Genomic DNA, 27,167 nt, shown 5'->3' with positions numbered 1-27,167 from the left:
AGGAGAGAGAGGGAGGAGTGGAATTGAGGGTGAGAAGGACAGGAGTAAAGAGAGAGAGAGAGGAGAAAGAGAGTTTGGGGAAAAAAGACCAGCGCGGGGAAAATGTGGCGCCGTGTCTTACGCTTGCGTCCACTCACGCGGTTCGCTTGGAATGGACGGAGTTTTTAGCGATGAGGGGGGAATGAACTAGTTTACACGTTGATAATCATTTCGTCCACCTTTATAGTAGTGTAGATATTATTGTCGTCGAGAAGTATAAAGTATGCTAAAAGTACAGTGGAAACGGTCGAGCTTGGGCCTTTCCCCAGATCTCCGGTGAATCTCAAGTTGGACCAAGACACTAACAACCAGGATGTGGTTTCACGACCTCCTCCTAGTAGGAGATCTCCTCACTTCTGAAGCGCACTCTTGTACCGAGCCAGCGCCCGATCCCGACTGGCGGCATGCTCCACGATCGGCTTAGGGTACCCATTCTTTTGCGCGATCGCCCCGGCTCCCCGACTGTACGGCTCGTGGATCGCATTGCCCTTGACATCACGCAGCTCCGGCACCCACCGTCGAATGTATTCTCCATCGGGATCGAATCGCTCACTTTGTCGCAGTGGGTTGAAGATGCGGAAATACGGCTGGGGGTCCACGCCAGTACTGGACCCGAATCCCCAGCCTCCGTGGTTGGAGGCAAAGTCACCATCAATCAGATGTTCCATAAAGAACCGCTCGCCTCGCCGCCAGTCAAGCATCAAGTCCTTGGACAAGAATGACGAGACTACCATGCGCGTGCGATTATGCATCCACGCACAGTGTTTAAGCTGTCGCATCGCGGCATCGACAATGGGGAACCCGGTCTTGCCGTCGCACCAGGCCTGGAACTGTTCCATATCGTATTCCCATTCAATGTCGGTGGCTTCGGGCTTGAAGCACTTATTCATACTGCAGGATCTGTTAGTCTTTGACCCTCGAAATGGAAATCCACCAGTGCGGAAGGGGGAGGGTCAAAAAAAGAGAGACCGGTTCAACGCACCAGATAAACGGCCAATGCACAAGTACATGACGATAAAAATCACGCCAGGCCACCTCGCTGATCCATGTCATATGGCCCTGGTCGTACCGGTCCAGATGGTTCTTGTTGGCCTGCTTCGCCGTCACCACGGCCGTACGAGCACTCAACGCTCCGCATGCAAAGTAGGGACTAAGGACGGAGGTGTTCTCTCCAGGTAGCATGCTCCGGTTAGTATCGTAATCACCACATTTCTCCTTCAAGAACTTCTCCAAGCGCCGTGTAGCTTCATGCTCGCCTGCTGGATAGAGCTCCTCAAATCGTTTCATTTCATCATCGGATAGTGTTTTGTTACTAGGCGTCTCCGGAATCTTGCAGTCGAAAAGGTCCGCAAAGTCCTTTCTGGCATTCCCCGGGTTGGTGCCGGGGTCTTCGGACAACTCGAGATAGTCTGGGTTCTCCTTGAGGAAACGTAACCATGAGCGGAACCACGGTGTATAGACCGCATACTGCTTGCCTGCACCTGTACTCAACATCCCGGGCGTAACGACACAGGTATCGTGCGACGGAGTAAAATTGATATCGTGATCGGCACATAGACGGACCACTTTAGCATCCCGGCGCAGCTCATCCACTTCATACTCCAGGTTAGCACACAGGTGCTTTGCCTCCCACTTCTGACATAATTCCACGATTCGACCCGGGATATTCCTCCTCTTCTCCTGAGTCTCGACATAGAGCGGAATGTCCAGCTCGGACAAATCTCGTTGAAGCTGTTTCAACGTTCGTAACGTAAAGTCAACACGGGCGGGACTCGTCAGATGGGCCTCAAAGTCTTCCGGTGACACGATGTAGACGGTGATCAAGGGAATCTGGTGCTCTTTGGCAATTTGAAGGGCAGTGCTGAGTGCTCGATTATCCTGGAGACGTAAATCGGTCTTGAACCAATGGACGACCGCCTTGCCCGGCGTGATGGATCGACGCCTGTCTGCCGTTTCTTTGCACGCCTTTTCCAACGTGTCCATTGGTCGCTCAATGGTACCATCATTGTAGGCTTTGCATCGGTCATTGCTCATCTCCGGTGGGTAAAAGTCGCGCAGGACAATGCCAAACTCTTCAGTTTGTTTTGCGTTGGGGTGTGGTAGTCGTAGATCATCGGACTTTCCTCGTTTGCTATTATGGCCATGGGTAGGCGAACTGCCGCCGTTCGACTCGGACATTTTGCGTTTGGGCGCCATTAGGGGGGAGCTGTGACGAAGTCGAGTAGTGGATTGGTGAACATGTATCGATACACTTGCGAGGGATCGGTCTGGACGGGAGGTGCGAAGGAACGGGTGGGTTTGAAGAGACGGACAGGAGTGACGATGAAGAAACGAGAGTAGGACACGCATCGCGTCGGGACAGCCATGATTAGCGCGGGCTTTCTCCATATTTCAGGGCTGGCCAAACGCGTCGATTGTCATCGATCGGGCGATCGAGATTCCTGACGTCACCCGATCTGGGATCGCGTTTGTGATTGTCCAGCGCAGGTTTTGGGCCTCCACCTGGTCTGAGGGTCATGATTGAATGTTCCATTCTTATATCATGGGACAGTCATTGTCAATTTGGGGGTCTTTTGAGAGGCCTTGTTATGTTGGCAGGAGTTGAGAGATGCAGCTGACTGGTGAAAGTCAAAAGTCGTGAAGATGCGATCGAGAGACCCACGTGACCATCTAGCAATTTATACTACAGTGATCTAGGAAGTACAAAGCAAGATAAATATATTAGGCAACTACCTGCTATATTCTGTAACAGATTGTCGAGAACCTGCTAGGAATGAGAATTATGAGAGTGACTCAATTTCAGATGAACACTATATAGTTACCGTAGTACAGTACATACTAAGATCTCAATTTCCATCTCCCTGCACTGAGATCCGACGTACTAGGTATAGTATAGTAGAACTAGGAATTAGCACAAGCGCAGAGATGAGCAAGCTTTAATCTTCAAAAGTACATGAACATAATCATAACAACAACAATGATAAGATGGAGTAATCCACCTAGAAAGGGGGGATATGGATCTTCTCCAGGGATCGACGAGGATCCACCAGCCTTAATTATGTTACTACATACTGTAGTACTACTAGCACGATAGTCTACTACTACGATCTACTACGATTAAGGTAGTTTCCCCCCGGATCTCTCCACCATCGCCACAGCACGAGTTTAGTCAAGAGGAGGCCAAGATCCTCCGCATTTTATTGTGCACAGACTTTCCCAGGGTCCATGGTCCCGGGTCTCGAGTCTCGAGTCTCTAAAGTGTCCTGTCACATTTGCAAATGGAATCCTTGCATCCCATGGAACGCCTCGCTTCCCAACCCACCTCTCTCTGAACAAGCTAAAAGCTGTCATACCGATCTTATTTATGACTCGGCCTTTCCACCTCCGAGATCTCCTCTTCAAGACGCTCTGGCCACCAGTTGATCCATCTGGAAGTCTCAACCTGAATCGTTACATACCCCAAAGTCCAGCACGGTCCTCTCATCGTCTTATTGGCGAGAATCTGCTCTATTGATCGACGTGATCGACCGTATTCGCCCGCATTGTCCGCGCAAGGGCAACCGGCCCTGTTATTTTGATTTTGATTTTCGATTTTTTTTGGCTCACACACAAGCCACCAAACCATCCCTACCGTCACTGGCCAAAAAAGAAAAAAAAAGAAAACAAAAAAGAAAACTCTCCAACTTCTATCCTAATCTCCCCTCTCTTTCCTCTTGAACTTCCTCTGAGCAATGTGCCCCCTCCATGTCATCGAAAGCCTCCGATGCCGCGGAATCGCTGCTTCATCCCGACTCATCCAACACCCCAGTTCGCACGGAGATCTTCGCGGCGTTTGCCGCCATTGCCTGGTACAATGCCATTGAACTTATTATTCTCTGTTTCGTCTCCTTCAAACGCCGCCGTGGCTGTTATTTCTGGAGTCTGCTAGTCGCTTCTTCCAGTATCGTCCCGCATTGCCTGGGCTATGTCCTTCTCTTCTTTCCAACGGGGGTATCACCCTACATCTGCGTCACCCTCATCGTCTTCAGCTGGTACGGCATGGTGACCGGTCAATCGCTGGTACTCTGGTCGCGTCTGCATTTAGTCTTGCAAAATACCAAGATTCTCTGGGGCGTCCTCTGGATGATCATGGTAGACGCCGTGCTCCTCCATATCCCTACCACGGTGCTACTATACGGAACGGTAGCAGCCCCCGTCAGTGCCTGGTCTCGCGGATACAGTACCATGGAGCACATCCAGCTCGTAGGATTCTGTATCCAGGAACTGATCATCTCGGGACTGTACGTCTGGGAAACGGTCAAACTACTCCGACTTCGACCTCAAGGCCGACCACACGGGATCCTCCATCAACTCCTCACAATCAACATCATCATCCTCCTCCTAGACGTCGCCATCGTCGTCATCGAATACGTCGGCTACTACGCCGTCCAAGTCATGTTCAAGCCCGTCGCATACAGCATCAAACTGAAACTTGAATACGCTATTCTCGGCAAATTAGTAGCCATCGCCCAGGGTGCCCAGACCTACAATGACGACGAGTTACCTTCCAGCACGCGAGAGATCAATTCCTTCCCGTCTTCGCATGAAACGCCGCCGAGGCCTGACTTTGGGCGACATCCTCGTCGTATGTACAGTTTCCCATGGTTTTGGGAGAATTCACACCAGTCCAGTTGTACCTCATCTGGGATATGAATATACCAAGCGACGTATAATGAAGGAGGATCATAAACTGACCTTCATTGGTGCCATATGAAAGATGGCAGCACCTCATCCGGCCATACATGTTACACTAATACCCTTATTTCTCATCTTCTACCCAAAAACAAAAAGTAATGTACCTACTCTATACCAGTCTCGGTCTCGTATAATGAAAAGGGCTTCATCCATTCTAATCAAATCATGACCAAATATGCATATCCAAATGTAACGGAAATCCAAATCATCCGTAGAGACGTCACGTTTACCGGAAATTCTCGAACAAGCCATAGCTTCCACCAGCCTGGAGCACCAGCACACTGCCGAAGACCTTGTTCTCGGGCTGCACGATCGCCGAGGCCACGGGCCCAAGGGCGCGTTGGGTATCGGTACCGATACTCTGCGCACCCAGGTCAATTGCAATGCTAGAATCACCAGGACCACTACGGCGTCCGACGACCACGATACTACCACCCTTGTTCGCAGTCAGGTCGAGGTCCTTTTGCACGGCGGCCAGAGCCAGCTGGACCGGGTCACTGATCGTCTCTTGTACACCAGCCTGCTGGAAAACGACCCGATCCTTCAGATCCATCGGAATAGAATCACGCAGAGTCTCGAAGAAGATAACATCTGACTGGCTACTCGGCGTTCCGGAGGAAATAGAGGTCGATATACCGAGGTTGCTAGCGTCCGATTGCTGTCCTGGAATGTGGATAATACTAGCGGTGACATTTTCATTCTGAGCGAGTTGCAGAACCAGACGTAGTGCGAAACGGTCATCGTCACCACCGAAGAATGGGAGTACAATATGACGAGAGCGACTGCCAGAAGCCGGTCGCGACCAAACAGACTGAATGCTCAATCCACTGGTCGAGCGCTGAGGGGCAGGTCGTTTGGCAGCGCGAGAGTCTGGGTTGTGCTCAATCAGGATACCTACGGGGCCAGGGACCCGCGATATGACGATCGAGACGAAATCAGTGTAGGAGCCATCGGCAAATCGGCCGGCGGTGTCAACTTCAAGGCCGCTTTGGCGGTCGCTTAACGTTCCGGTTTCGCTCCATGGAAGCAAAAGGAGATCCGCCGTGTCTTGGCGGGCCATGTCGACAACAGTCTCGGCGTATGAATATTCAGGTACTACGGACACGCCCGCCATGAGAGACACGTCTTGCCACTCGCCAAAGGCACGGAAGGTGTTCACCACTGGATCCCACATGGCATGCTCTCCGGCTGAAACTTTCATAACACTCGAGTCGCGATCCGTCAATTCCATGAGACGCACACCATGCACGCGCAAGCTGGTCTCCTTGTCATCCTCCGAAGTAACTGCATCCTCGATGTTTTGCTCGACCCGCTTTGGCCTCTTGGACGGGTGAACCTGGGGAGATGATGGCGTTACTTCGCGCTTGGGGCTAAGAAGAGCAGCCAGCGTGCAAATTCCTGACAACCCATCAAGGCGAAGATAGACCAGAAGCTTGCGAACAGGCACGGTCTTCAGCTGATCCTTCACCGCAGAGACACTGTCGGAGCGGGAATCTCCCTGAATAGGGTTCCCGTCCCAATCGATTTCTCCGCGTCGCCAGCGCTCCACCTTAATTTGATACCATGTTGGATAGAGCATCGTGGTCAGCGGGGTAGTAAGGAAAGTCGTAACCAAAGCCATCACCACGAAGATGGTGAATGTGCGGGTACTCAAAATCTTGGCTTGCAAGCCAATGTTCTATCATTCAAATATCAGTTCCTTTGTCCTTGTTTCTCTCTGCAGCGTCCAGGGATGAGCGTGAGGGGATAACGGAGGGACAGCACAAACCAAGACAATCAACTCGACTAGACCTTTGCAGCTCATCAAAACGCCAATTGAGAAGCTCTCGCGCCATAGCAGTCCACACCAACGAGATGCAAGAGCACCTCCAGCGACTTTGGCAATAAAAGCAATGGCAATGACACCAACAACGTAGCCCCAGACAATACCACTGTTTAGCAACCCCAAGTTGGTGCTCAGGCCGGAGAGTGTGAAATAAAGCGGTAGGAAAAGAGCCGCGACGAGATCTTCAATCTTCTCCGTCAATTTGATAGCAAATCCACCTTCATGAGGGCAGATCAGCCCAATCACGAATCCACCGAAGATAGCATGGATACCAATGACCTGCGTGAAGAACGCAGATGCAAGGCAAATAAGTAATGTCAAGGTTACCACCGACTGGCTAGGTCCCTTTTGCAAGCTTCCCGTACGCTCAAGGAAGCGGTAAAAGAGTGGTTTGAAGACAAGGAATAGGAAAAGCATATATCCTGTACAAACCAGCAGGACCCAGAGGGCGGTGAGTCCACTTCCTGCATTTACAAGGGCCACACAAAGGGCAAGTAGAATCCAGCCAACGACATCGTTTCCGACACCAGCTGCTAAAACGATGACGCCGACTCGAGTGCCCAGAAGTTTCAGCTCGGTCAAGATACGGCACAACACTGGGAAGGCGGTGATCGCCATCGCAATACCAATGAACAGAAGGTAGGTACCAAATTTGATAGGCACGGTTGAGGGATCATCATGAAACTGGTTGTAAAGGCCGTAGGAAATTGCACTTCCCAAGCCAAATGGCAAAATCATACCTGCTGCCGACACACTCAAGGCGACGCGCCAGTTGCTCGCAAGGAATCGAATATCCGTTTCCAGTCCCACGAGGAACAGAAAGAGGACCAAACCCAGGTTTGCAACGAGATTGAGGTTTGGGATACTGGCAGTGGGAAAGATGGTATCGGTGAAGCCGGGGATACGGCCCATCACCGAGGGGCCCAAGATGATGCCACCGATCACCTCTGCGATAACACGAGGTTGACGGATCTTTGAGAGCGGCCAGTGAATTAGGCGACAGAGCACGATGATGATTCCAGCCTGGAGGGTGCACGGTCAGTCCTGTGTGGGGTCCGGGGGAGGTTGGCACAAGCTCGACGGGGCATCATCCCATACCTGAATGATAAACATAACGATTGGGTTCTTGGAATCGTAATGAGTTGGGTTCCCTCCCTCAAGGATCCCGCCTTGAGGGGTCACCTTGACGGCGCTAGTAGCCGCGGCCGCAGCCGTCGTCGTCGCAGTCGCCATGGTGAAGATGGGGAGGAAGAAGGAAAGAAACAGCTCAAGGAGGGGAGGTGAGAAAGAAAGAACCTCATGACGGCCCCCATCCAGCCACAAACTCTCAGCCTGGTTCACCAATCCGATCCACTCGAGCTGGCCCAAAGCTTGGCGCCATGGCGAAGCGGTCGGGGATTGGGTGGAGGAAGAGCAAAACGTCAGCTGCTACCATAAGTAAAGAAACGGTGGACCAGTGCTCGGTTTCGGAGGGGGGCAAAGAGATTAAGTACGCCCTAAGCCGCTTTCGGAAAACGGCAACAACGTGGGAAATTCGCCGTAGCGCGGTCAGGTGACCTATCACATGATAAGACCTGCATTTGGATTGAGGTGGTCACGTGGGAGCACGTGGGATAGAACCATGCTCTGGACTTGGTCAGTTCGTACATCCATGATCACTATTATCTAGAGCATAGGTAATTAGATAGTACTGTCATGATAGGACAAACTTGTGATCATACAGTCTTTACTTACCTATTTGTACCCCTGGACGAGATATTGGATGATGGCCGTCGCAGATATATATTTGCCGGACCTCAAGTATACTTACAGCACGTCGATAATTGGTTGGAAGTGCCAAAGAATCGAAACATTCCATCCAAGGTTATAAATGAGCAAGATGAAAGGGCATTTCCCGGAAGAGAAATGGAAAAGTTGTAGAAATATCCGAATAGAAGAAGTCAATTTGTTTACCATAGACCGAATGGATAGAAATTTCACTTACGGAGGCTATCCTCATTTACATCCTTAAATCTAATGATACCTAAACTTTCACTTTGCCCTCGGAGAGATATTATTGATTTTGATTTTTGAATAGCTCAACAATAACATTGAGAATGACGGTTGAAAGGGAAGGAGGCCTAAGAGGACGGTATTGATAAAGCTCAAGCTCCCGTTAACAATCCGCGTGGGCACATCTCTTCCGGGAAACCCTGACAAAAGATGGCTATGCATTGCTTAATCCTGTTATTCACCAACGATTCTATTCATAGCATCCCGAACTATCTAATCAATCTATGCAAGACGGAGGTAGGCTGACGGAGACGGATTTATGCCAAACGGGATTCGCAACAAAATGGGCGAGTTGGTAACCGAAATAGGCAAGTGGGTCCATGACGAGTGGTGAGTCGGCAAGTCGGCAGTTAAAATCTCCGACGCTCGATCTGATTGGCTGGAGCCTGACGAAGACGGACCGATTGATGCCTGAATTGGCCTGAATCGGCCTGATTTTGTTCTGGACTTGCGCGTTGATGGAGACTAAGACTCTCGGGGTGGGAAGACTCCGAGATCATCAAGCATAACTCGTCAGGGTTTGTTCATTTTCTCGGTCTTAAGGTTTGTGTTCTCCGATCAGGGTCAAAATCATGCTCCGATATGCTGAGCCTTATGAAGGCCACTTTGTCCTCTCTTGCAAAAGCAGAACCAGCGACTGTTTTGACATCCCCGTCCTTCCATACACCGTGGAGGTCCCCAGTTGCCCACCATGGAGAATGAAGAACCCGAGATGGAGTTTATGCCCATCACAGAGCGTACTCCAACCGCCCTCGATGAGCGAGAAATCGAATCTCTCGGCCGCATCGCTTCCAGCAAGCTTGGACAAAAGCTATCCGCTTCGGCCAGTCGCAACGAGAACCTCGACCCAAGGCTAAATCCTAATAGCCCCGAGTTTGATCATCACCGATGGGCCCAGCATGTCCTCAGCCAGGTGCACGAAGCCGGCATCGAGATTCCATCTCAAGGTGTGGTCTTTTCTGATCTCTCCATCAGTGGTTCCGGTTCGGCACTACAATTCCAAGAAACCCTCATCTCGAGCCTTACACTCCCATTCCGCTTCGCATCCAAAGCCCTCACGGGTCGTCTATCCCCTCCAAGGAGGATTCTTCACAGCTTCGATGGCCTACTGGAAGGTGGAGAGCTTCTTCTAGTTCTGGGACGCCCCGGCAGTGGATGCACCACCTTCCTCAAGACCCTGTGTGGACACTTGGGTGGTCTGACTATGGAACCCGGCAGCTCTATTCACTTTGAAGGAATCGATTTCGACCAGATGATCAAGCACCATCGTGGTGACGTGGCATACAACAAGGAAGTCGATCTGCATTTCCCTCATCTGACAGTCGGTCAAACCCTCTCGTTCGCTGCTCACGCCCGTGCACCTCATCAACGCATCGAAGCCATGTCTCGAGATGAGTACGTGGAGACTCTGACTCAAGTGGTCATGTCGGTCTTCGGGTTGTCCCACACCTATAATACCAAGGTTGGCAGCGAGTTTGTTCGGGGTGTCAGTGGTGGTGAACGCAAGCGCGTCAGCATCGCAGAGATGTTCCTTTCCCGTTCTCGCATCGGTGCTTGGGATAATAGCACCCGAGGATTGGACGCTGCTTCTGCCTTGAAGTTTGTTCGGGCTTTGCGCCTAGCAGCTGACATGGGTGAGTCTTGCCATGCAGTCGCCGCCTACCAAGCATCCCAGTCTATGTACGACCTGTTCGATAAGGTGGTGGTGCTCTACGAGGGTTATCAAATCTACTATGGGCCTCGTGATCGAGCAGTGGGTTATTTCCAGGACATGGGATGGGCTAGACCCGAACGTCAAGTGAGCGGTGACTTTTTGACTGCCATTACCAATCCCAATGAACGCAAGGCACTTCCAGGAATGGAAAAGGAGGTCCCTCGCACCGCGAAGGAATTTGCCGAGTACTGGAAGAAGAGCCCAGAATACCAGAAATTGCGGAACCAAATCACCGAATTCGACCAACAACATCCTCCTAACGGCGAGGACGCCAAAAGATTCAAGGAGAGCCATGTTCATCAACAGGCTGGACACACCCGCTCTCGCAGTCCCTATATCCTGTCCGTGCCGATGCAAATCCGTCTATGTACTCGGAGAGCCCACCAGCGTATGCTCAACGATCTACCCACCGCCCTATCCCCTCTCATCGTTCAATTGATCCTGTCCTTGATCATCGGATCCGTCTTTTACAATACTCCTGGTACTTCTTCATACTTCTTCCAAAAGGGAGCTGTTTGTTACTTTGCTGTGCTGATGAACGCCCTACTCACCATTAACGAGATCATGCAACTATACAGTCAGCGGCCGATCGTCGAGAAACAACGGGGTTATGCCTTTGTTCATCCGTTTACGGAGGCATTAGCCAGTATCATTGTGGACTTGCCCATCAAAATCCTGCGAATCTCCATATTCAGCATTGTCTTGTATTTCATGGCAAATCTTCGCCGGGAGCCCGCCCAATTCTTCATTTTCTACTTGTTCCTGGTCTTCGCCGTCCTGACCATGTCTGGTCTGTTCCGCAGTCTCGGGGCGTTGACGAAGTCTATCGGTCAAGCCATGGCACTTGCTGGTATCCTGGTTCTTTGCATTGTTGTGTACACTGGATTTACGCTGCCACAGCCTTACATGCACCCGTGGCTGTCCTGGATCCGCTGGATCAACCCGATCTACTACACCTTCGAGGCCCTCATTGCCAATGAATTCCATGGCAAGGACTACCCGTGCTCGTCGATAGTTCCGAGTTATGCAACTGGCTCGTCTTTCATTTGCTCTTCCGTCGGTGCCAAAGCTGGCGAGAGGTTCGTCTCCGGAGATGCATTTATCGAACAGAACTATTACTACTACTACTCCCACCTGTGGCGAAACTTTGGTATGTACATGGCAACCTGACGCTTCTTGGCCGTCTTCAACACCTCCTTCACTAGGACCTTCCTATCTTTTTTCGTACACATACTAACCTTGTACACAGGAATTCTCATCGCATTCATGATTTTCTTCAATGCGGTTTATCTGGTTGCCACCGAATTCATCTCCAGCGACAAGTCCAAGGCCGAGGCTCTGGTCTTCCGCCCCGGTCATGCCCCAGCACACCTCCAATCTAAGGACGACACGGAAGGCGGCCATATAGTCGTCAACAGACTTGAACCGACACAAACCAACGATACGATCCACCTGCCTGAGCAAAAAGACATCTTCTCCTGGAAGGCCGTCAACTATGACATTCCAGTAAAAGAAGGAACCCGACGTCTTTTGGATAATGTCAACGGCTGGGTTAAACCTGGTAGCCTGACTGCATTGATGGGTGTTTCTGGTGCGGGTAAGACGACTTTGTTGGATGTTCTCGCCCAGCGTGTGTCTATTGGTGTGGTATCCGGTGATATCTTGGTCAACGGTCAGCCCTTGCTGCCAAATTTTCCCCGTCGCACTGGATATGTCCAGCAGCAAGACCTTCACCTCGAGACAACCACCGTCCGTGAAGCGCTTCGCTTCAGTGCTATGCTTCGTCAGCCAAAGAGCGTCTCCAAGGAGGAAAAGTACGACTACGTGGAAGAGGTTGTCAAGTTGCTCGGTATGGAAGACTTTGCCGAAGCAGTTGTTGGATCTCTCGGCGAGGGTCTGAATGTTGAACAACGCAAGCTTCTGAGCATTGGTGTTGAACTTGCCGCGAAGCCCACTCTGCTGATATTCCTCGATGAACCCACTAGTGGACTGGATTCCCAGAGTTCATGGACCATCTGCCAGTTCCTTCGAAGACTCGCAGACCATGGCCAAGCTGTTTTGGCAACCATTCACCAGCCCAGTGCGACCCTGTTCCAGACATTCGATCGTCTCCTCTTCCTGGCCAAGGGGGGAAGAACAGTATATTTCGGCGACATCGGCGAACAGTCTTCTACTCTATTGAAATACTTTGAACACAAGGGAGCCCGACCTTGCGAGGAGCTGGAGAACCCCGCAGAATACATCCTCGACATGGTCGCTGGAGAAGGTTGTCCCGATGTTGATTGGCCCCAGGCGTGGAACTCGAGCCAGGAGTACCAAGATGTCGTTGCCGAAGTCGACCGAATCCATTCCATGCGCAAGGGCTCTGTCCACGACCAAGTCTTGGATGATGATAATGCTGAATTCGCCATGCCATTGTCCACCCAGCTCGGGGTTGTCCTTGGCCGTTGCTTCCAGGGCTACTACCGCCAGCCAGACTACATCTACGCCAAGTTCATTCTCGGTATCGCATCCGGTCTGTTCATTGGATTCTCTTTCTGGAAAGCCGACAACACCCAACAAGGCTTCCAAAATGTGCTCTTCAGCATTTTCCTTTTGTGTACCATCTTCAACACACTCGTTAACCAGATCATGCCTCGCTTCGTCACTCAGCGCTCGTTGTACGAAGTCCGCGAGCGTCCCTCTCGAATTTACTCGTGGAAAGTTTTCATCCTCTCCCAGATCCTGGTGGAGGTTCCCTGGCAAGTTTGCCTAGGTGTCTGCTCCTGGGCCTCTTTCTACTGGTCTGTCTTTGGTACCGGTCAAGACTCCGAGAGCCGTGGATTGATTATGTTGTTCATCGTACAATTCTACATCTACGCGGCTAGTATGGCTCAATTCGTGGTGTCTGCCATTCCAGAGCCTACCCTCGGTGCCATGCTCGCGACTCTCATGTTCGGTCTGTCTTTCATTTTCAATGGTGTTCTACAGCCGCCCAGCGTTCTACCTAGTAAGTTTCCCTCCCCGCATAGTATGCGTACTTCCTTGATCGATTGTCTAACCTTTTTGGCAATAGGATTCTGGATCTTCATGTACCGTGTCTCGCCTTTCACGTACTACATCAGCGGCATTGCCGGCACTGCCTTGCACGGTCGCAAGGTCGAGTGCAACGCAGCCGAGCTAAGCGTCTTCAATCCCCCCTCCGGTCAAACATGCTGGGACTACATGGAGAGCTACGTCAACACAGCTGGCGGCTCTGTCTACAACAAGAACGCCACATCCGACTGCCAATACTGTAGCATGAGCTCCGCAGACCAGTATCTGGCTGCTCGGGAGATTTACTACAGTGATCGCTGGCGCAACTACGGCATTTTCTGGTGTTACTTTGTTTTCAACATCTTTGGAGCAATTGCCTTGTATTATTTGTTCCGGGTAAGGACGTCCAAGTCGATGATGGGCAAGGCGAAGAAGTGAGTTTGACTCACATTCCAGGGGCTTGTGGTCTTACCCCCGGGTTCTGTTATTTTTGTTTTAATATGTCCATAAATTTGAGATCTGGTTAGAATGCACATAAATTCGATAGCCAAAGGGCTGTACATTTTCCTGAAGGATTTCTCTTTACAGCGGTGGTTGCTATTCAGGGCCATATCATGATTCAACAGCGATTCGTACAATCAGTAGATATCTTTGAGGGCACAGCAAAATGGCGCTCGAAATATGGAGGCACTCTCATTAAGGATTCGTGGTTCCTCGCTACTGGAGTAGATCTACGTAAGGACATCAAATATAGCGGGAACTTTGCCCAAATGAAAAGCCAAATCAATCAATATATTTGAAAATCTTTCTGCTGTGCGCTGTGCCCGTTATGCAGGGATCTTCCGCTCTGCGACATGTTATCTGTTAGATCAAACCATTCCAAGTGCGAATTTGTAGTTTCCACTTTAGAGCCGGATCTGGTGTTCTTTGACGTTATCTGTGAGGTCGGATCGGATGCCCCAAGACTTTGGCCATTTTGGACATCACAGCAACCGCTGTAATCACTCTGAGTGAGATCAAGATGACCGTCCTCCACGATGGTAGTCAACTTCCCAAGTACCGCAAATTCGAGCTTGAGCTTGATGCTGTAAATAGCATCCTTTATCAAGACTTGAATATAATAGAGACCGATGAATTCGATCACGACAATGACAGTGTCCATCATGATGATAAGGATATTGATTGCCAACAGTTGGTACATGATGTTCTTTCGACGATTGCTGGTCACAGGTCGAAGCTGGAGTAACTTGACGGTCTCATGGATGTAGAGCATGGAGATGGCGAATTCTTGCACACAAAACCAGGTCACCTGCAGCCGCTCTATGACCGTATAGCCCGCATTCCAGGGGCCGGTCCGCAGGAAGGCCGAGCCGAATGACATGACTGTCACTAGAATGGCGAAGACGATGCCGTTGAAGATCACTGCGCAGAGTATGAAATGTAGGAGACGCGGATTGGAAAGGATCAAGTGTAGTCTCGAGTATAGAACCAGGGATTGAGCCGGAACCAGAAAGTAGAATCCAATATTAGATAGTGCCAGAGCCAGACTCAACGGCCCAATGGCGAAGAAGTGTAGAAGATTGCCGATGCCACTGGCTATAAGCCCAATAGTCGCAGAGAGCATCAAAGACCAAAAGTAGAGACCCCGGTAGCGATGAAAGGTCATCAGGATGAGAACCGTGAGTTCGACAGCATTAAACAAAACGATAGAGACCAGAACACCAATGATAATCTTGACAGCGGTGCTGTTCCCCCGATAGCCCCCGACAAGGCCATTTGGTTCCTGAGTCAAGGAGGAAGGTTGCGGGGCCATTGCAGCGCGTTTCTCATTTCCTCGGGGCTAGTGACGAATGTTTCGAACAGAGGATTATGCCCTGAGTCAGCTGGTTTTGTTGATGGTGGAACACCCGTTAGATTCCCGCGTGGTGGCGGAAAGACTTCTGGTGTCTTGACAAAGTGCGAATGATGCAAATTCAAAAAGCAGACATTATAATAGCAGCGAGAATACCATTCGTGGGGGAGCCAAGTCTAGGACGAGATTAGTGTAGTTGGGGGTGCAATTCCTAGAGGACCACGAGGCACAAGTGGTAGTATGGTCTAAGTTATTAGGGGAAAGCTAGAGTCTTATATGAATGCCAAGCTCCAATAGTCTTTTCGCGAAAGTTGGGTCTTTTACTCCAACCATATATAATCCAGGATACCCCGCAACAGTGAAGTTTGAATTATAACACTCTCGATCGCCTGGAACGAAAAATCGCCACCGCCTCAAAATCAAAACTCTGGGGCCAGCCACCAATCAGCACAAGCCGTCAGGAGGTGACTACCAGCCCAGTAGTTGATTCTGTTAGTTCTCGCAAAATATTGCATGAGAATCAAATGGTTACTGTGTGTGTAGTCATTCGCTTATTCCACTCCACGTCCTTTCACTTTCGACATAGGGTGTCTCGTTTCTCGGGTTGCCGGTCAATAAATAGTTGTGGACTGTGTAGCAATCCCCAGATTCTGACCATTTGGCCTCTAGTGTACTATTATTGTGCTCAAGCTACAGCAGACATTGCAATTGCAATACCCCCGAATTATAGCCACCTACCTCCTGCTTGTATATTCCTTATTCATGCTGCTCTCTTAGCCCGGGGCGTACACACGATTTTGTAATGGCGCTTAGTTCACCTAACAGCCGATTGGAACTGACTTAGGTATTCTCAGTAACCTAGCACACCTGGAGGCGTACCTATCACGCGGTGCCGGAATCCCATCCCCGAAATTGGGTCAGTATACGCGGTGTGAAAGTTTTGCAGGCTGGAATTAAGACCGATTGGCGGGTTCGGTAAACGCTAATTGTTTGGCACGCTCCACATTCGCGGGGTAGCGTCAAACCCCGGATTTTGGGATCTCCGGGGCGTCTTGCCTCATATTCTAGGACTGCTCAATTCTTGAGGGGGTATAGTTGTTCCTAAAGAATTGTTGCATAGGACATACAAAGTGTGACTCTCTGTTCTACGACATCCAGGCCTGACCTAAAGCTTTACGGTATCTCGTTCCCTAAATACGCGCATATTTTTAATAGGTATCACCAAATCAATGTCCCCAATTAAGGTTGCGAGATAATACCATAGCAAACCAATTAAGCCGGAAAACTTTATCTAGTAAAGTCAGCTTTGTAACTCCTGGCCCAGACGACGCGATCGGCACTCATTCTCCGCGACAGGACATCTATAGGATCCAGAATCTCGAGTATATAAACCCATAATGTCCAGGTTACCGTCATCAATTTCTCGACTAAACAATCAGTTGGACTTCTACAATATGATATCTCACGTCGAGACCGCCCAGGCGGATCAGATAGACTCCGCGTCTCAAAATTGGATTGCTCAAGCTGAACAACCTCATCTCGTCGTAAGTCTTTCAAACCCTAGCCACAGCGATGGTGCTAACGAGTCTTTCCAGGACGAGCACGTTATTCAAGCCGAAAATGAAGACAAGATGACACCGTACTTGTTCTTCTTAATTGCTTCGGTCAGAATACAAACACATCCAAAGCTTTCGAGACAATCAACTGACAAAAGCTTAGGCGGCCCTTGGAGGATTCCTATACGGTTACGACACTGGTGTCGTTGGCGTTGCACTTCCTTATGTTGGAACTGATTTTGGCTATGCCCTCTCCTACCTTCAACAGGAGATTGCCACGGCGGCCACCACCGTCGGCTCGATTTTCGGGGCTGCCATCTTGGGCATGTTCGCCGATAGATGGGGTCGAAAGCTCTGTTTACTGATCTCTGACCTATTCTTTACCGCCGGTGCTATCGTCATCGCATCGAGCTTTTCTCTCGGCCAGCTCATCGCCGGCCGTCTTATCCTGGGCGTCGGGGTGGGTGGCGCGGCTGTTATCTGTCCACTTTACATCACTGAGCTGGCTCCCACGGCCGTTCGTGGACGATGTGTAGGGACAAATGGTTTTTGCATTCCATTTGGCCAGACAGTCGCCGTGGCCATTGGTGCCGGTATGCAGCACGTCAACGGCAACTGGAGGATCCTGTTTGGTCTTGGGGTTGTGCCCTCGCTTCTGCAACTCGCCCTGATGCACAAGTTACCAGAGTCTCCTCGCGTTCTTATCCTTCGTGGCCAAGACGACAAGGCTCGAGAAGTACTCCAGACAATCTACAAGTTCGCTTCACCCGAGATCATTGAGCTGAAGCTGCGCATCGTCAAAGATCACATTGCGGCTACCACGGCTTTGCAACGCTCGACCACCTTCTGGCAACGCTCTAAGAAGTTATGGACTCACAAGCCATACCGCCGTTCAATCTTCACTGTCAGTTTCATCCAGGTCTTTGGTCAATTTACTGGGTATAACACCCTTCTATACTACGCTGGAACACTATTCGGACTCTTGGGTCTTTCCAATCCGTCCGTTGGAGGCTTAATTCCTTCAATCACCAACACTTTCTTCCTTCTTTGCGGCATGGTTATGGTAGACCGGATCGGTCGCCGTGGGCTGCTGATGAAATTCGGTCCCATCATGGTCATCGGTCTAACTTGGTGTCTGGTCGCTTTTTACTACATGTGTAAGCCCACGGGCCACGTCCTGGTTGATGGCTACCCTTATCCCCAGAAGGATGTTGGCCTTGTTATAGCCGGAATCGTGATTTTCGTCTCCGGCTTTGGGTCCACCTATGCCCATCTTTGTTGGTACCAGTCCGAGTATCTCGCTCTCGAGATTCGTGCAGCGGGTAGTGCTATTAGCACAACTGCTAGTTTTTCAGCAAATCTGGTGGTTGCCGTGTCATTCCTCACCGAGTTCGTCTCTCCAGTTGCAGCATTGGGAGAATTTGGCTGACTTGATTACAGACTCGAACAGCTGACTCCTAGCGGGACATACGGTCTATACCTCGGCTTCATCATTATCGGCCTGGTGCTTGCCTATTTCTGCTATCCCGAAACCAGTAAGCGATGACCTTTCCCATCGAGAGACATGATAGGTTGCTAATATGGTTTTTGTAGAGGGCCTATCTGTCGACGAAGCCTTCACCCTATTCGACGAGGGCTTCGGTGTCAAGAAATCAAGGGAGATGCGACGAGAGAAGATCCAAATGCAACAGACCTACAACATGCCAGCGGTAGTCACCGAGGGAGTTGAGAAAGGCGAGGTCTCTCAGACGGAGAATGTGGACCCCATCAAATGAATTGGAAAAGAAGGGAGTGAGTGAGGGGATAGCTTGAATTGAGCCTTTGTGGTACCACTGAATGAAGGATGATTGAATACTATAACTAGGTACACACATGACCCTCTCCAGGGGCACTGAATTGGAAGATCATGAGAACTAATTGGCGCAAACCCGCTTCCTATAAATCTGTGTTTTCTTTCCACTTTTATCCCCTCCAATAAACGCGCTCTAGCGGGGGTTATGGTAAGGGGTAGAGGTCGAGAGCTTGAATAAGAATGATAATCACCTAAGCTAAGAGAGAGAACGAAAAGAGTGAAAGCGTAATGCAAATTATATGTGAGGGTACGACTAATCAGCATCTTCTATGGAACTGTTAATTATTTTGTTTCATTCAGCCCGTCAGAAGCTTGTTGTAAGCTTCGCTACGCTCCCTGATTACATACCCAGAATTAGGCTTAACGACATAGGCCCGCTAATATTTTCTTCTTTCAAGAAAATAGACATCATCGAGGTAATTCCGCTAGTTATTAAGATTGAATCGGGGTTTGTCAGACTGCGGTCATCCATATACCTAATTCATAGTTAGCGTGCGGGTCCATCTACTAACAGTTAGGTTGTACCACAAGCATCCCGAGTCCTGATGTCAGCCCGATGACGCCGAGACCGGAGGACATTCAGCTGGTCCAAAGCAGAAGAAGAATAACTGAAACAATGTCAAGATACTACCTTCCCTGTCCTAAATACTGACGACTCCATCCAGTCACCGCCATTTGCACCTCCATTCAGCCCGAAGTATAAAGAGCCCAAGAAGCCCCTCTTCTCCCCCGCAGATCGCCGAATCCACACTTTCACCCTCCAACTCTCCACTTCCACCTTCACCATGGGATTCCCTCCTCCCCCAGCACCTCTCGACTGGAACGACATTGGCTTCAAGGTGCGCGATGGTAAGTTAACCCATGACCCCCTCCTCCCCAAACCCACTCCACTAACAACCCCAGTCAACGGCCATGTCGAATGCCACTACTCACAATCCGGCAACGGCCAATGGTCGACCCCGCGCTTCGTGCACTCGCCCTACCTCTCCATCCACGGGATGGCCCCAGGCCTAAACTACGGCCAACAAGTCTACGAAGGCCTAAAGGCCTTCCGCCACGCGGAGAATAGCAAAATCACCATATTCCGACCGGACCGCAACGCAAAGCGCATGCAGAAATCCGCCGAGGTCGTCTCGATCCCGCCCGTCCCGGAGGATCTCTTCCTCGATTGCGTGCGATTGGCCGTCGGTGCGAATGCCGAGTTTGTTCCTCCGTTTGAATCCGGTGCTGCGATGTATGTTCGGCCGTTGTTGTTCGGATCGTCTGCGCAGTTGGGATTGAGTCCGCCGGATGGATATACGTTGGTTGTGTTTGTGATGCCGACAGGTGTGTATCATGGCGCTAGTGCGGTGGACGCGTTGATTCTGGAGGACTTTGATCGTTCGGCGCCGTTTGGAACGGGGAATGCCAAGGTTGGTGGAAACTATGCGCCCGTCTTGCGACACAGTGATCGGGCGCGTCAGGAAGGGTTTGGAATTACCTTGCACTTGGATAGTGCGACGCGCAGCGAGATTGACGAGTTTTCTACCTCTGCTTTTATCGGTGTGAAGCGGGATGGTGATAATATCACCGTCGTGCTGCCGGACAGTCGCAACGCGATTGATTCGGTTACGGCATCGTCCGTCGCTGATATCGCCCGCTATCTGGGTTACAAGGTTGAGAAACGACGAGTCGGATATGAAGAGCTAAGCACATTCGACGAGGTGGTTGCTGCAGGAACTGCAGCTGCACTTGTCCCCGTTCGAAGTATCACGATGCGTTCCAAGGGTGACAAGTTTGAATATCGCTGTGGAGACCAGGCCCAGGGTGGTGAGGTCTGTGTCAAGCTTCTACAGACACTTCGTGGAATTCAATCTGGATCAATTGAGGATTCAATGGGCTGGAACTACGAAGTGACGGCTCCTCCCAAGGAATGGATCGAAGAGGGTTCTGCAGAGAAGGTCGATCAGAGTGGAACTACAGTGCCTTGAAGCTGTTAATGGTTTCTCATTCAGCTAGTTTTTGAGAATGAAAAAGAAAGACTCTCTTTACACGGTACTCAAGATCATGAACTGAAACACGTACAGAATGTTGTAGAACAGCTCGTGGAGAGACAATCGAAACATCAGGTCTCCAGCTGATCGCATCCAGCTAGATGAGAAACACGACTCACGACTAGACCTAGGAATACTCAAATATCTCTTCAGATCTCACTTTGGAGACAGCAGGAAATGTCACCACCTCACACCTTGTAATCAATGTCGAATCCCCTGCTCTCGTCCTCCGAAGTCTCGTCATCCGACGACACGGACGGCTCTTCGTCTCTCGGCCGTTTGCCGGCGAATGGAGAAAGCTTAGCTAATGCCTCCTTCTTCTGCTTGAGAAGCATTTTGAGAGTTGGGAAACTCGAGCGTTGCTGTTCGGGGAGTTCATCGACAGGAGGCACGCGTAGCGTCTCCTGGGGTTCAAGGTGCCTGCTTGTACCCGTAAGCATGTGTTCTGATGAGCTAGAAGTATTTAGTGCGGACTTACTTCGAAGTAAAAACCCCCTGGAAACCATTTTCTTCGTCTTCGGGCTCAGCACCAAGAGCAAGTGTCTTGCGCGGGGAAGGTCCCTGCGAGAAGGAAGGATTATGGATGGGCGAAGTTTGCTCAACTTCGAGACCCTCTTCTTCAAACTCAATATCACCACCATCGCTGTCCGTCATAATATCATCGTCCTCGTCCTTATGCTCTCTTAGTGCAGAGCAATCTTCCATTCCATCATCCTCAGGATCGGCCACATTCGACTGGACGTCGTTTGCATCAAGACTTTTGTTTGGCGAAACCCTGGCGCTTCCGAGATCATCAATCACAACCTGGACATCCTGGACGTCTGAAAGTCTGTCTCTGCGGCTCTGCGTATGTGCACGAAGGGACGAAATCCTCCGGGTAGCAACAGTGTCGCTGGATAGATCCTGCCGCTTGGCTTTGTGACGCTTCGATCTCCTCTGGGGCAATTCTGCCTCGCTGCTCTCGTCACTGTCCCTGTTGTGACCCTCGTTGGCAAAGTTCTCACTGGTGGTAGTTTGCACATCGTTATCGTTGTACAACTCCCCGGTCGCCTTGAGCTTCTGGAGCAGCCCTCGCCGGTGACCAAGTGCTCTGCGAGTATTATCCAAAAGTCTTTTTCGCTCTTGTGCATCAGTGTGTGAGCCAGATTTGAGTTTTAATCTTGCTTCGTGGAGTTCCTCCATCTTCCGGAGAAGTTCAAAGCACTCCGGGTTTGTGTTGGATCCTCCGCGCAATTTCCTGATCTCCTCGAGCTCTTCCTTGTCCCTCTTTGCCCAATTTGGGGGTTTGTTGAGAATAGAGACGCCCGTGGGGCCACTCATAGAGCTGGCACGATGTGATTTCTTGCTAGATCCCGAGGCCTTCACGTTGGCCCTAGTCCGACGTTCCTTATCACGAGAAATCTCCCGCGGAACAGAGTTGAACAGTCGCTTGGATTTCCTATTTTCCAATGGAGAGTCATCTTGTGAGCTAGACTCCAGCGGCGATGAATTGGAAGCTCCACGCAGCGAGTAACGCGGAAGTGGTGGCGGAGGCATAGAACTCGGGCCCTTGGTATGAGCCGTCTTAGCTTTGACAGGACTAGCCGTGACACCCAGACCAAGTCCTTTCTCGGGAGAACTTTTTGAGTTGCTGGGGGGATGGCTCCTGTGGCCACGGGGCAGTGCGAAAGACGGGGCCCGTCTGTCATTGTAGAATAGCGGGCCGGAAGTCGTCTCGCGCTGTGATCCAGCAGGACTTGGAGACGGGGCATCATTCTGTTCGGTCAGTCTGGGTCTCTTGGATTGACGTTCCCGCAGGTCTGGTTCTTTGTCTCGGGAGGGTGTTCTAATGGATGTCTCCCTCTCTCCGATGAGCGAGTCATTTGCACTGATGGCGGCATCGAGGAGCTTGCGCTTCGCCTCACGTGCAGCTTCGCCTTCAACATCTTGGAACACAGAGCCTTCTCGCTGGAATCTGGGTGTCGGAGAAGGGGCAAGCGAGAGAGGGGTTGGAATCACACGGACGGTACCATGCTGATCAAAGCCCTCTCTCGCGTGGCGGCCATTATCAACCCAAATATCCGCAACGGTGTTGTGGATGCTAAACGGCGCATCAGGGTATGCGTCATCGAGCAGTTTCTTGATCTGCAGTGGCCTGTTAAAGGAGGTGAGTACGGCATGCGCGGATTTAGAACCAGTCTGGCAGGGGAGAGCTCACTCCTCAGAAGGCCATAGCTCCCGCCATTGGTCTTTGATCTGATTTGCCAAGTTTCCAAGGGAGAGCTTCTCGGGATCCTTAATAATCAGTAGGAACTGACGAGGTTTGGCAGGCTCGGACTGGTTCTGATTCTCATGGGTGCCTCCGAGATTCAACCCTGAGAGACCGGGCTCCTCCCGGGGGAAGACCCGGACGGTTAATCGGAGCTTAGGCGCGGATGACATGGTTTGAAAACAGAAACGGCTGAAAACGAGGGCTGATGGGAGAGTCGACTGGTGAAAAAAGGAGGCTCTGAGTGGATAAGACCGTCGAGTGGAAGGGTGGTGAGAGGGGGGAAATAAAACGTCAAGGCGCGCGAGCAAAGAGGAGAAGAGGAAGCGCGGAGAAGCAGAGGAGGAAGAGACGACGATGGGAGTAAACAAAAGACAAAAGGCAAACGCCGCCAGCCGCAAACAAAGGATGGCAGCTGCGCCGTCTTAGGATCCAACCTCCGGACAAAATCGGAATTTGACGAGTCAGATGCAGAATAGAAAATTAAAAGAAAAGACCAATTTCAAAACAATAGATATCAGTTAAATGCAATTTTATATACACGACTATCTACTCAGGGGGCGTAAAGTATCGCTGGAACCGGTCGATATCGGTAAGACCCAACTCTACAATCACCCAGTGGCAGCTCATCAACAGACTGGGGAAGCGCACAGTCCAAAAGTTCAAGTAACCCTCGGGCAGTCCACCGATATGCGCCTTCAAGTACTCGGGCATGTCGTTGTAGTGATTGCGCTTATTACGCAGAGCACGCAGAAGGTCCAGCATGCGATCACCGGTGTACTTGCGCTGCTTGCCCAAGTTATCCTTGAAGTCGCGAGGAAGCAGACGCAAAAAGTCCAGATCGGGGCCCATCACTCGCTCGGCAACCGACTCCAAGCAGAGCAGAGCATCCGAGGGTGGATCACGGGGCTCAAACTCGAAGTGATCGGAGACATCGCAGAGGAAGCTGAGGCGATCGGATGGAGGCCAGAAGAAGGGGTGCATGAGTACTTGACTGGCGTCGGGACTGGAAGGGAAATGGAGTCAGTAAACGGAGGTCATATTCAACAAATTGAAGGGAATAAGCATACCGCTGACGAGGATCAAGGGAGAGCATCGAGCGGATGAGATCATCCGCCTCGAACGCATAATCGCCCAGGCGATTCAACTCCTCCAGGTCAAATTGACCCTTGACAATATTGGCCTCGCGCATAAACTTGCCATTCTTATCAAACGGATGGCTACCACGAGTCAAAACGTAGTAGAACACACAGCCCAGCGAGAAAATGTCAATGGCACGAGTGGCGCGGCGATTGGTCTGCGGGTCCACAACGGCGGGCTCTGACGATTCGGTATGCTGCGACTCGGAGCTCATACCCACATTGTCGTCATCTACCAACAGCTCAGGCGCACGCCATCCAGATGTACCGGCGGCATGGGCAGTAGTGGCTCGGAAAGAACTCTGGTTGTCCTCGAGTTTCTTGCACAATCCAAAATCGGAGATGAGCAGCCGCAAAGAGCGGACGGAAGTTCGACCGCGCGACATGGCGACCAGAATATTTTGAGGCTTCAAGTCACGATGAACGATCTTGAGGGAATGTAGGTAACGCACACCCTGGGTGATTTGCTTCAGGATATCCGGCATGTCAAGGCCGCCTTGAACCAGCTCTGGATGCTGAGAGGGACGTTCAATGACATCCTGCAGCGAGCCAGGACAGAGTTCCAACCCAATGTATAAGAACCCAGCTGCCTGTTCACGGCAGAAGTACCTAATGACATTGTGATGGTCATCACTCTCCTGCAACAGTCCAACTTCGTGCGAAGCAATGTCATAAAACTCCATCAGCATTCGCTTGACGGCCACGTTTCGACCATCAAACACGCCCCGATACACCACGGTACCGTGACTACCGTGACCAAGAACGACATCAGTGAAGACTTCCAATCGACCAATGCGAATGACACCATCCATCTCCACAATCTCGTTGGAGACAGTACGAGTCATTTGCACGTCGGGCTCCAAACGAGACTGGGGAGCCATGTTGTTTACTTGCTCGACAACCCGATCAGCCTGGTTGGCATCTGCTTCGGTGCCCGGCTTCTTGCCCTTGCGATGTGATTTTCCGCCGCGAGTACCACGCTTGCGAGGTCTCTTCTTCGGCTTATCAGGGTCTTGAGCACCGTCTTCCGCCTCACCATCATCGGGTTCCCGAGAAGGTTCACGGATCTGCACGCGAGGAGTCGAAAGAGGGGGCACACTGTGGTCCCGCGAGGGTCGAGGTGTCACTTCACCCTCTGCAGTGCTATCTCCGAGGTCGACATCCACAGTGACACCGGGGACTTGCCTCGCCGGGGTAGACGGTCGATGGATATCCGGGGCCGACCCGACGATGGGAGTGGCAGGAGCCGAAAGGGAGGACTTGTCATTCGAGTTGATTATGTTCTTAATGTCCAGCTTCTGCTTGGCGAGATCCCGAATATGATGTGAGTTGAAGTAAATGAACGTGCCAATGAACAACAAAATCAACGTGACGACGATGTCCAATGCGTTATCCCAACTTTTGCGGATGATGGCGCTGTGCCGAAGGGCAGGGGGTAGCGCTAGCTCGGATGGGCTACGCAGGACGTCGCGAGGTGTATCGTTGGCCAATTCGGTCGTCGAGGAGCTACCCAATCGGGGAATGGATGGAGTGATGCGTGGTCCATTCAATGAGTGAACACCGGCTAACGCATCCCGCTGTTGACTGGGAGTCAAACTCATGAGGGATTGGCCTTTGCGGAAAAAGTCCTTGTCGTAACATTGAGCCATTGGGGCCCGGCCGGTGACGAGAGGGTAGGTCTCTTCAGACAAGGCATACCACCCACCCGCATTGGTAGAATCAATGAATACACGAGTGTCTCGATCATCCAATGTACCGTAGTCAGGATCTGGGGGTTGTAGAGGCTGGGAAAGGAGCACCAGCGGTGTCGATGCATCCGGTGCATCCTTATTGGCAGGTCGAACCACGTCAAAGACGCGGGCCACTGGAGATGAAAAGCGTTGGGTGTACCGAGGCCGGTCCATCCGGGAATGATCGAATCCCAACACCACACCATCGTGCATGCTATAGATATGACTCTGGTCCATGGTGCGGTAGTACTGACTTTGAAGGTCAATGTCCCGAGTATTCGGAGCCCATTCGGAGTACTTCAACGTGCAGATCTGATCCCCCGTCTCGGTGTTTTGAATAGCCACGGCATACTCTACACGGCCAAGCACGAGTGTCCCAGAAGTTGTCTCACACTCATCAGAGTCTGTTTCGAGACCATCCACCTTCCGACATTCTTGTCCCGCCGTGAATGGACCCCGAGAACTAAACACCCGCAGGATGCTACCAGTCCGGGCATCGATCGTATACAGAGTTGTCTCCTTGCGAGCGGTATACGTCACAGCAGGCTGAATACCGGAGTAAGGGGTTTGGTCAACCAATTGCTTGACTGTCAATCCGAGCTTTTGTAACCCAGCCTCGGGGCCAGGGCTGTAGACGTACAAGCTGCCATCCTGGCTGGGCTCGACGATCCACAAAAAGTCATCCTCGGGCTGTGTTTCATCGAAGCTCGAGCGATTGGCACGATGATAGATACTCTCTACGAGAGGACTGCTGGGCACCTCGAGGGCCCAGCGAGAAGAGCCGGTCTTGCGGTCTCTCGCGTGAATGGTTCCGTCGACGGTCGCCAACAGCACAAAGTCCTCAACCTCCCAGTCCTGCAGGGACCGCGCGTGAAGCTGCGAAGCCAGGCCAGCAGCGGTACTGCTAGCCCGGACGGGAGGGGCTCGAACGGCGCGGCCGGAGCCCGCCAGAGCCAGAGTTGCTAGGGCGCTCGCATCGTTGGATTTCACGATGGGGGGCACGGCTAGGGTAGCCGCGCTTGCATGTATTGGATCTGCTCCGGCGGGCGCTGACGGCACGGAGACTTGAGGAATGGAGAAATCATGGGATTCTGGATGCTGCTGCGGAACAACCAGGACCGGAAGGAGGAGGAGGGCGACGCTGGCGGGGAGGGTCGAACGGGCGCCCGGCAGCCGCCACCGCATGTTGGAAACTTCAGCACCGTGCGAGGGGATTCAGGGATAGAGAGGTCAATAGGGAGACCGTAACCAGCTCATGGGCCGGGTAGGATGGGGGATGGTTCGAGTTGGGTCGAGTGTCGAGTGTCGTGTGTGTGTGTGGACGGTGGACGGCCTAGTGTGGAGCGAGTCGAGAATCCGGATCGCGGATCATTCCCCC

At 51.4% G+C, this 27,167-nt stretch overlaps 10 protein-coding genes across 10 annotated transcripts; 4 read left to right on the top strand and 6 right to left on the bottom strand.

Moving 5' to 3' along the window:
• Positions 1-389: 389 nt before the first annotated feature.
• Positions 390-2,235, bottom strand: N7496_002055 (deoxyribodipyrimidine photo-lyase PHR1; the record flags this gene model as incomplete). The annotated part of the gene is made up of 2 exons (XM_056694986.1): positions 390-930; positions 1,022-2,235. The coding sequence occupies 2 exons, from the start codon at positions 2,233-2,235 to the stop codon at positions 390-392; spliced, it is 1,755 nt and encodes a 584-aa protein (XP_056561715.1).
• Positions 2,236-3,783: 1,548 nt separating this feature from the next.
• N7496_002054 (uncharacterized protein) lies at positions 3,784-4,731 on the top strand (the record flags this gene model as incomplete). The annotated part of the gene is made up of 1 exon (XM_056694985.1): positions 3,784-4,731. One exon carries the CDS (start codon positions 3,784-3,786, stop codon positions 4,729-4,731), a length of 948 nt encoding a protein of 315 aa, XP_056561714.1.
• Positions 4,732-4,999: 268 nt separating this feature from the next.
• On the bottom strand, positions 5,000-7,831 carry N7496_002053 (Kha1p; the record flags this gene model as incomplete). Its single annotated transcript, XM_056694984.1, has 3 exons — positions 5,000-6,451; positions 6,542-7,621; positions 7,697-7,831. The coding sequence occupies 3 exons, from the start codon at positions 7,829-7,831 to the stop codon at positions 5,000-5,002; spliced, it is 2,667 nt and encodes an 888-aa protein (XP_056561713.1).
• A 1,510-nt stretch (positions 7,832-9,341) lies between these two features.
• Positions 9,342-13,817, top strand: N7496_002052 (uncharacterized protein; the record flags this gene model as incomplete). The annotated part of the gene is made up of 3 exons (XM_056694983.1): positions 9,342-11,514; positions 11,614-13,353; positions 13,420-13,817. The coding sequence occupies 3 exons, from the start codon at positions 9,342-9,344 to the stop codon at positions 13,815-13,817; spliced, it is 4,311 nt and encodes a 1,436-aa protein (XP_056561712.1).
• A 349-nt stretch (positions 13,818-14,166) lies between these two features.
• On the bottom strand, positions 14,167-15,192 carry N7496_002051 (uncharacterized protein; the record flags this gene model as incomplete). Its single annotated transcript, XM_056694982.1, has 1 exon — positions 14,167-15,192. One exon carries the CDS (start codon positions 15,190-15,192, stop codon positions 14,167-14,169), a length of 1,026 nt encoding a protein of 341 aa, XP_056561711.1.
• Positions 15,193-16,685: 1,493 nt separating this feature from the next.
• Positions 16,686-18,562, top strand: N7496_002050 (sugar porter family MFS transporter; the record flags this gene model as incomplete). Its single annotated transcript, XM_056694981.1, has 5 exons — positions 16,686-16,775; positions 16,827-16,895; positions 16,951-18,176; positions 18,228-18,322; positions 18,381-18,562. The coding sequence occupies 5 exons, from the start codon at positions 16,686-16,688 to the stop codon at positions 18,560-18,562; spliced, it is 1,662 nt and encodes a 553-aa protein (XP_056561710.1).
• An 862-nt stretch (positions 18,563-19,424) lies between these two features.
• Positions 19,425-20,609, top strand: N7496_002049 (branched-chain amino acid aminotransferase; the record flags this gene model as incomplete). Its single annotated transcript, XM_056694980.1, has 2 exons — positions 19,425-19,488; positions 19,543-20,609. The coding sequence occupies 2 exons, from the start codon at positions 19,425-19,427 to the stop codon at positions 20,607-20,609; spliced, it is 1,131 nt and encodes a 376-aa protein (XP_056561709.1).
• Positions 20,610-20,860: 251 nt separating this feature from the next.
• N7496_002048 (uncharacterized protein) lies at positions 20,861-21,112 on the bottom strand (the record flags this gene model as incomplete). Its single annotated transcript, XM_056694979.1, has 1 exon — positions 20,861-21,112. One exon carries the CDS (start codon positions 21,110-21,112, stop codon positions 20,861-20,863), a length of 252 nt encoding a protein of 83 aa, XP_056561708.1.
• Positions 21,113-21,146: 34 nt separating this feature from the next.
• On the bottom strand, positions 21,147-23,093 carry N7496_002047 (uncharacterized protein; the record flags this gene model as incomplete). The annotated part of the gene is made up of 2 exons (XM_056694978.1): positions 21,147-22,806; positions 22,870-23,093. The coding sequence occupies 2 exons, from the start codon at positions 23,091-23,093 to the stop codon at positions 21,147-21,149; spliced, it is 1,884 nt and encodes a 627-aa protein (XP_056561707.1).
• Positions 23,094-23,469: 376 nt separating this feature from the next.
• ireA (bifunctional endoribonuclease/protein kinase IRE1) lies at positions 23,470-26,974 on the bottom strand (the record flags this gene model as incomplete). The annotated part of the gene is made up of 2 exons (XM_056694977.1): positions 23,470-23,926; positions 23,991-26,974. The coding sequence occupies 2 exons, from the start codon at positions 26,972-26,974 to the stop codon at positions 23,470-23,472; spliced, it is 3,441 nt and encodes a 1,146-aa protein (XP_056561706.1).
• Positions 26,975-27,167: the final 193 nt, after the last annotated feature.

This window comes from Penicillium cataractarum, assembly GCF_028827025.1.
Source record: "Penicillium cataractarum strain IBT 29864 chromosome Unknown utg000001l, whole genome shotgun sequence".
Taxonomy (NCBI): Eukaryota; Fungi; Ascomycota; class Eurotiomycetes; order Eurotiales; family Aspergillaceae; genus Penicillium; species Penicillium cataractarum.
This window is presented reverse-complemented; position numbering and strand designations above follow the sequence as displayed.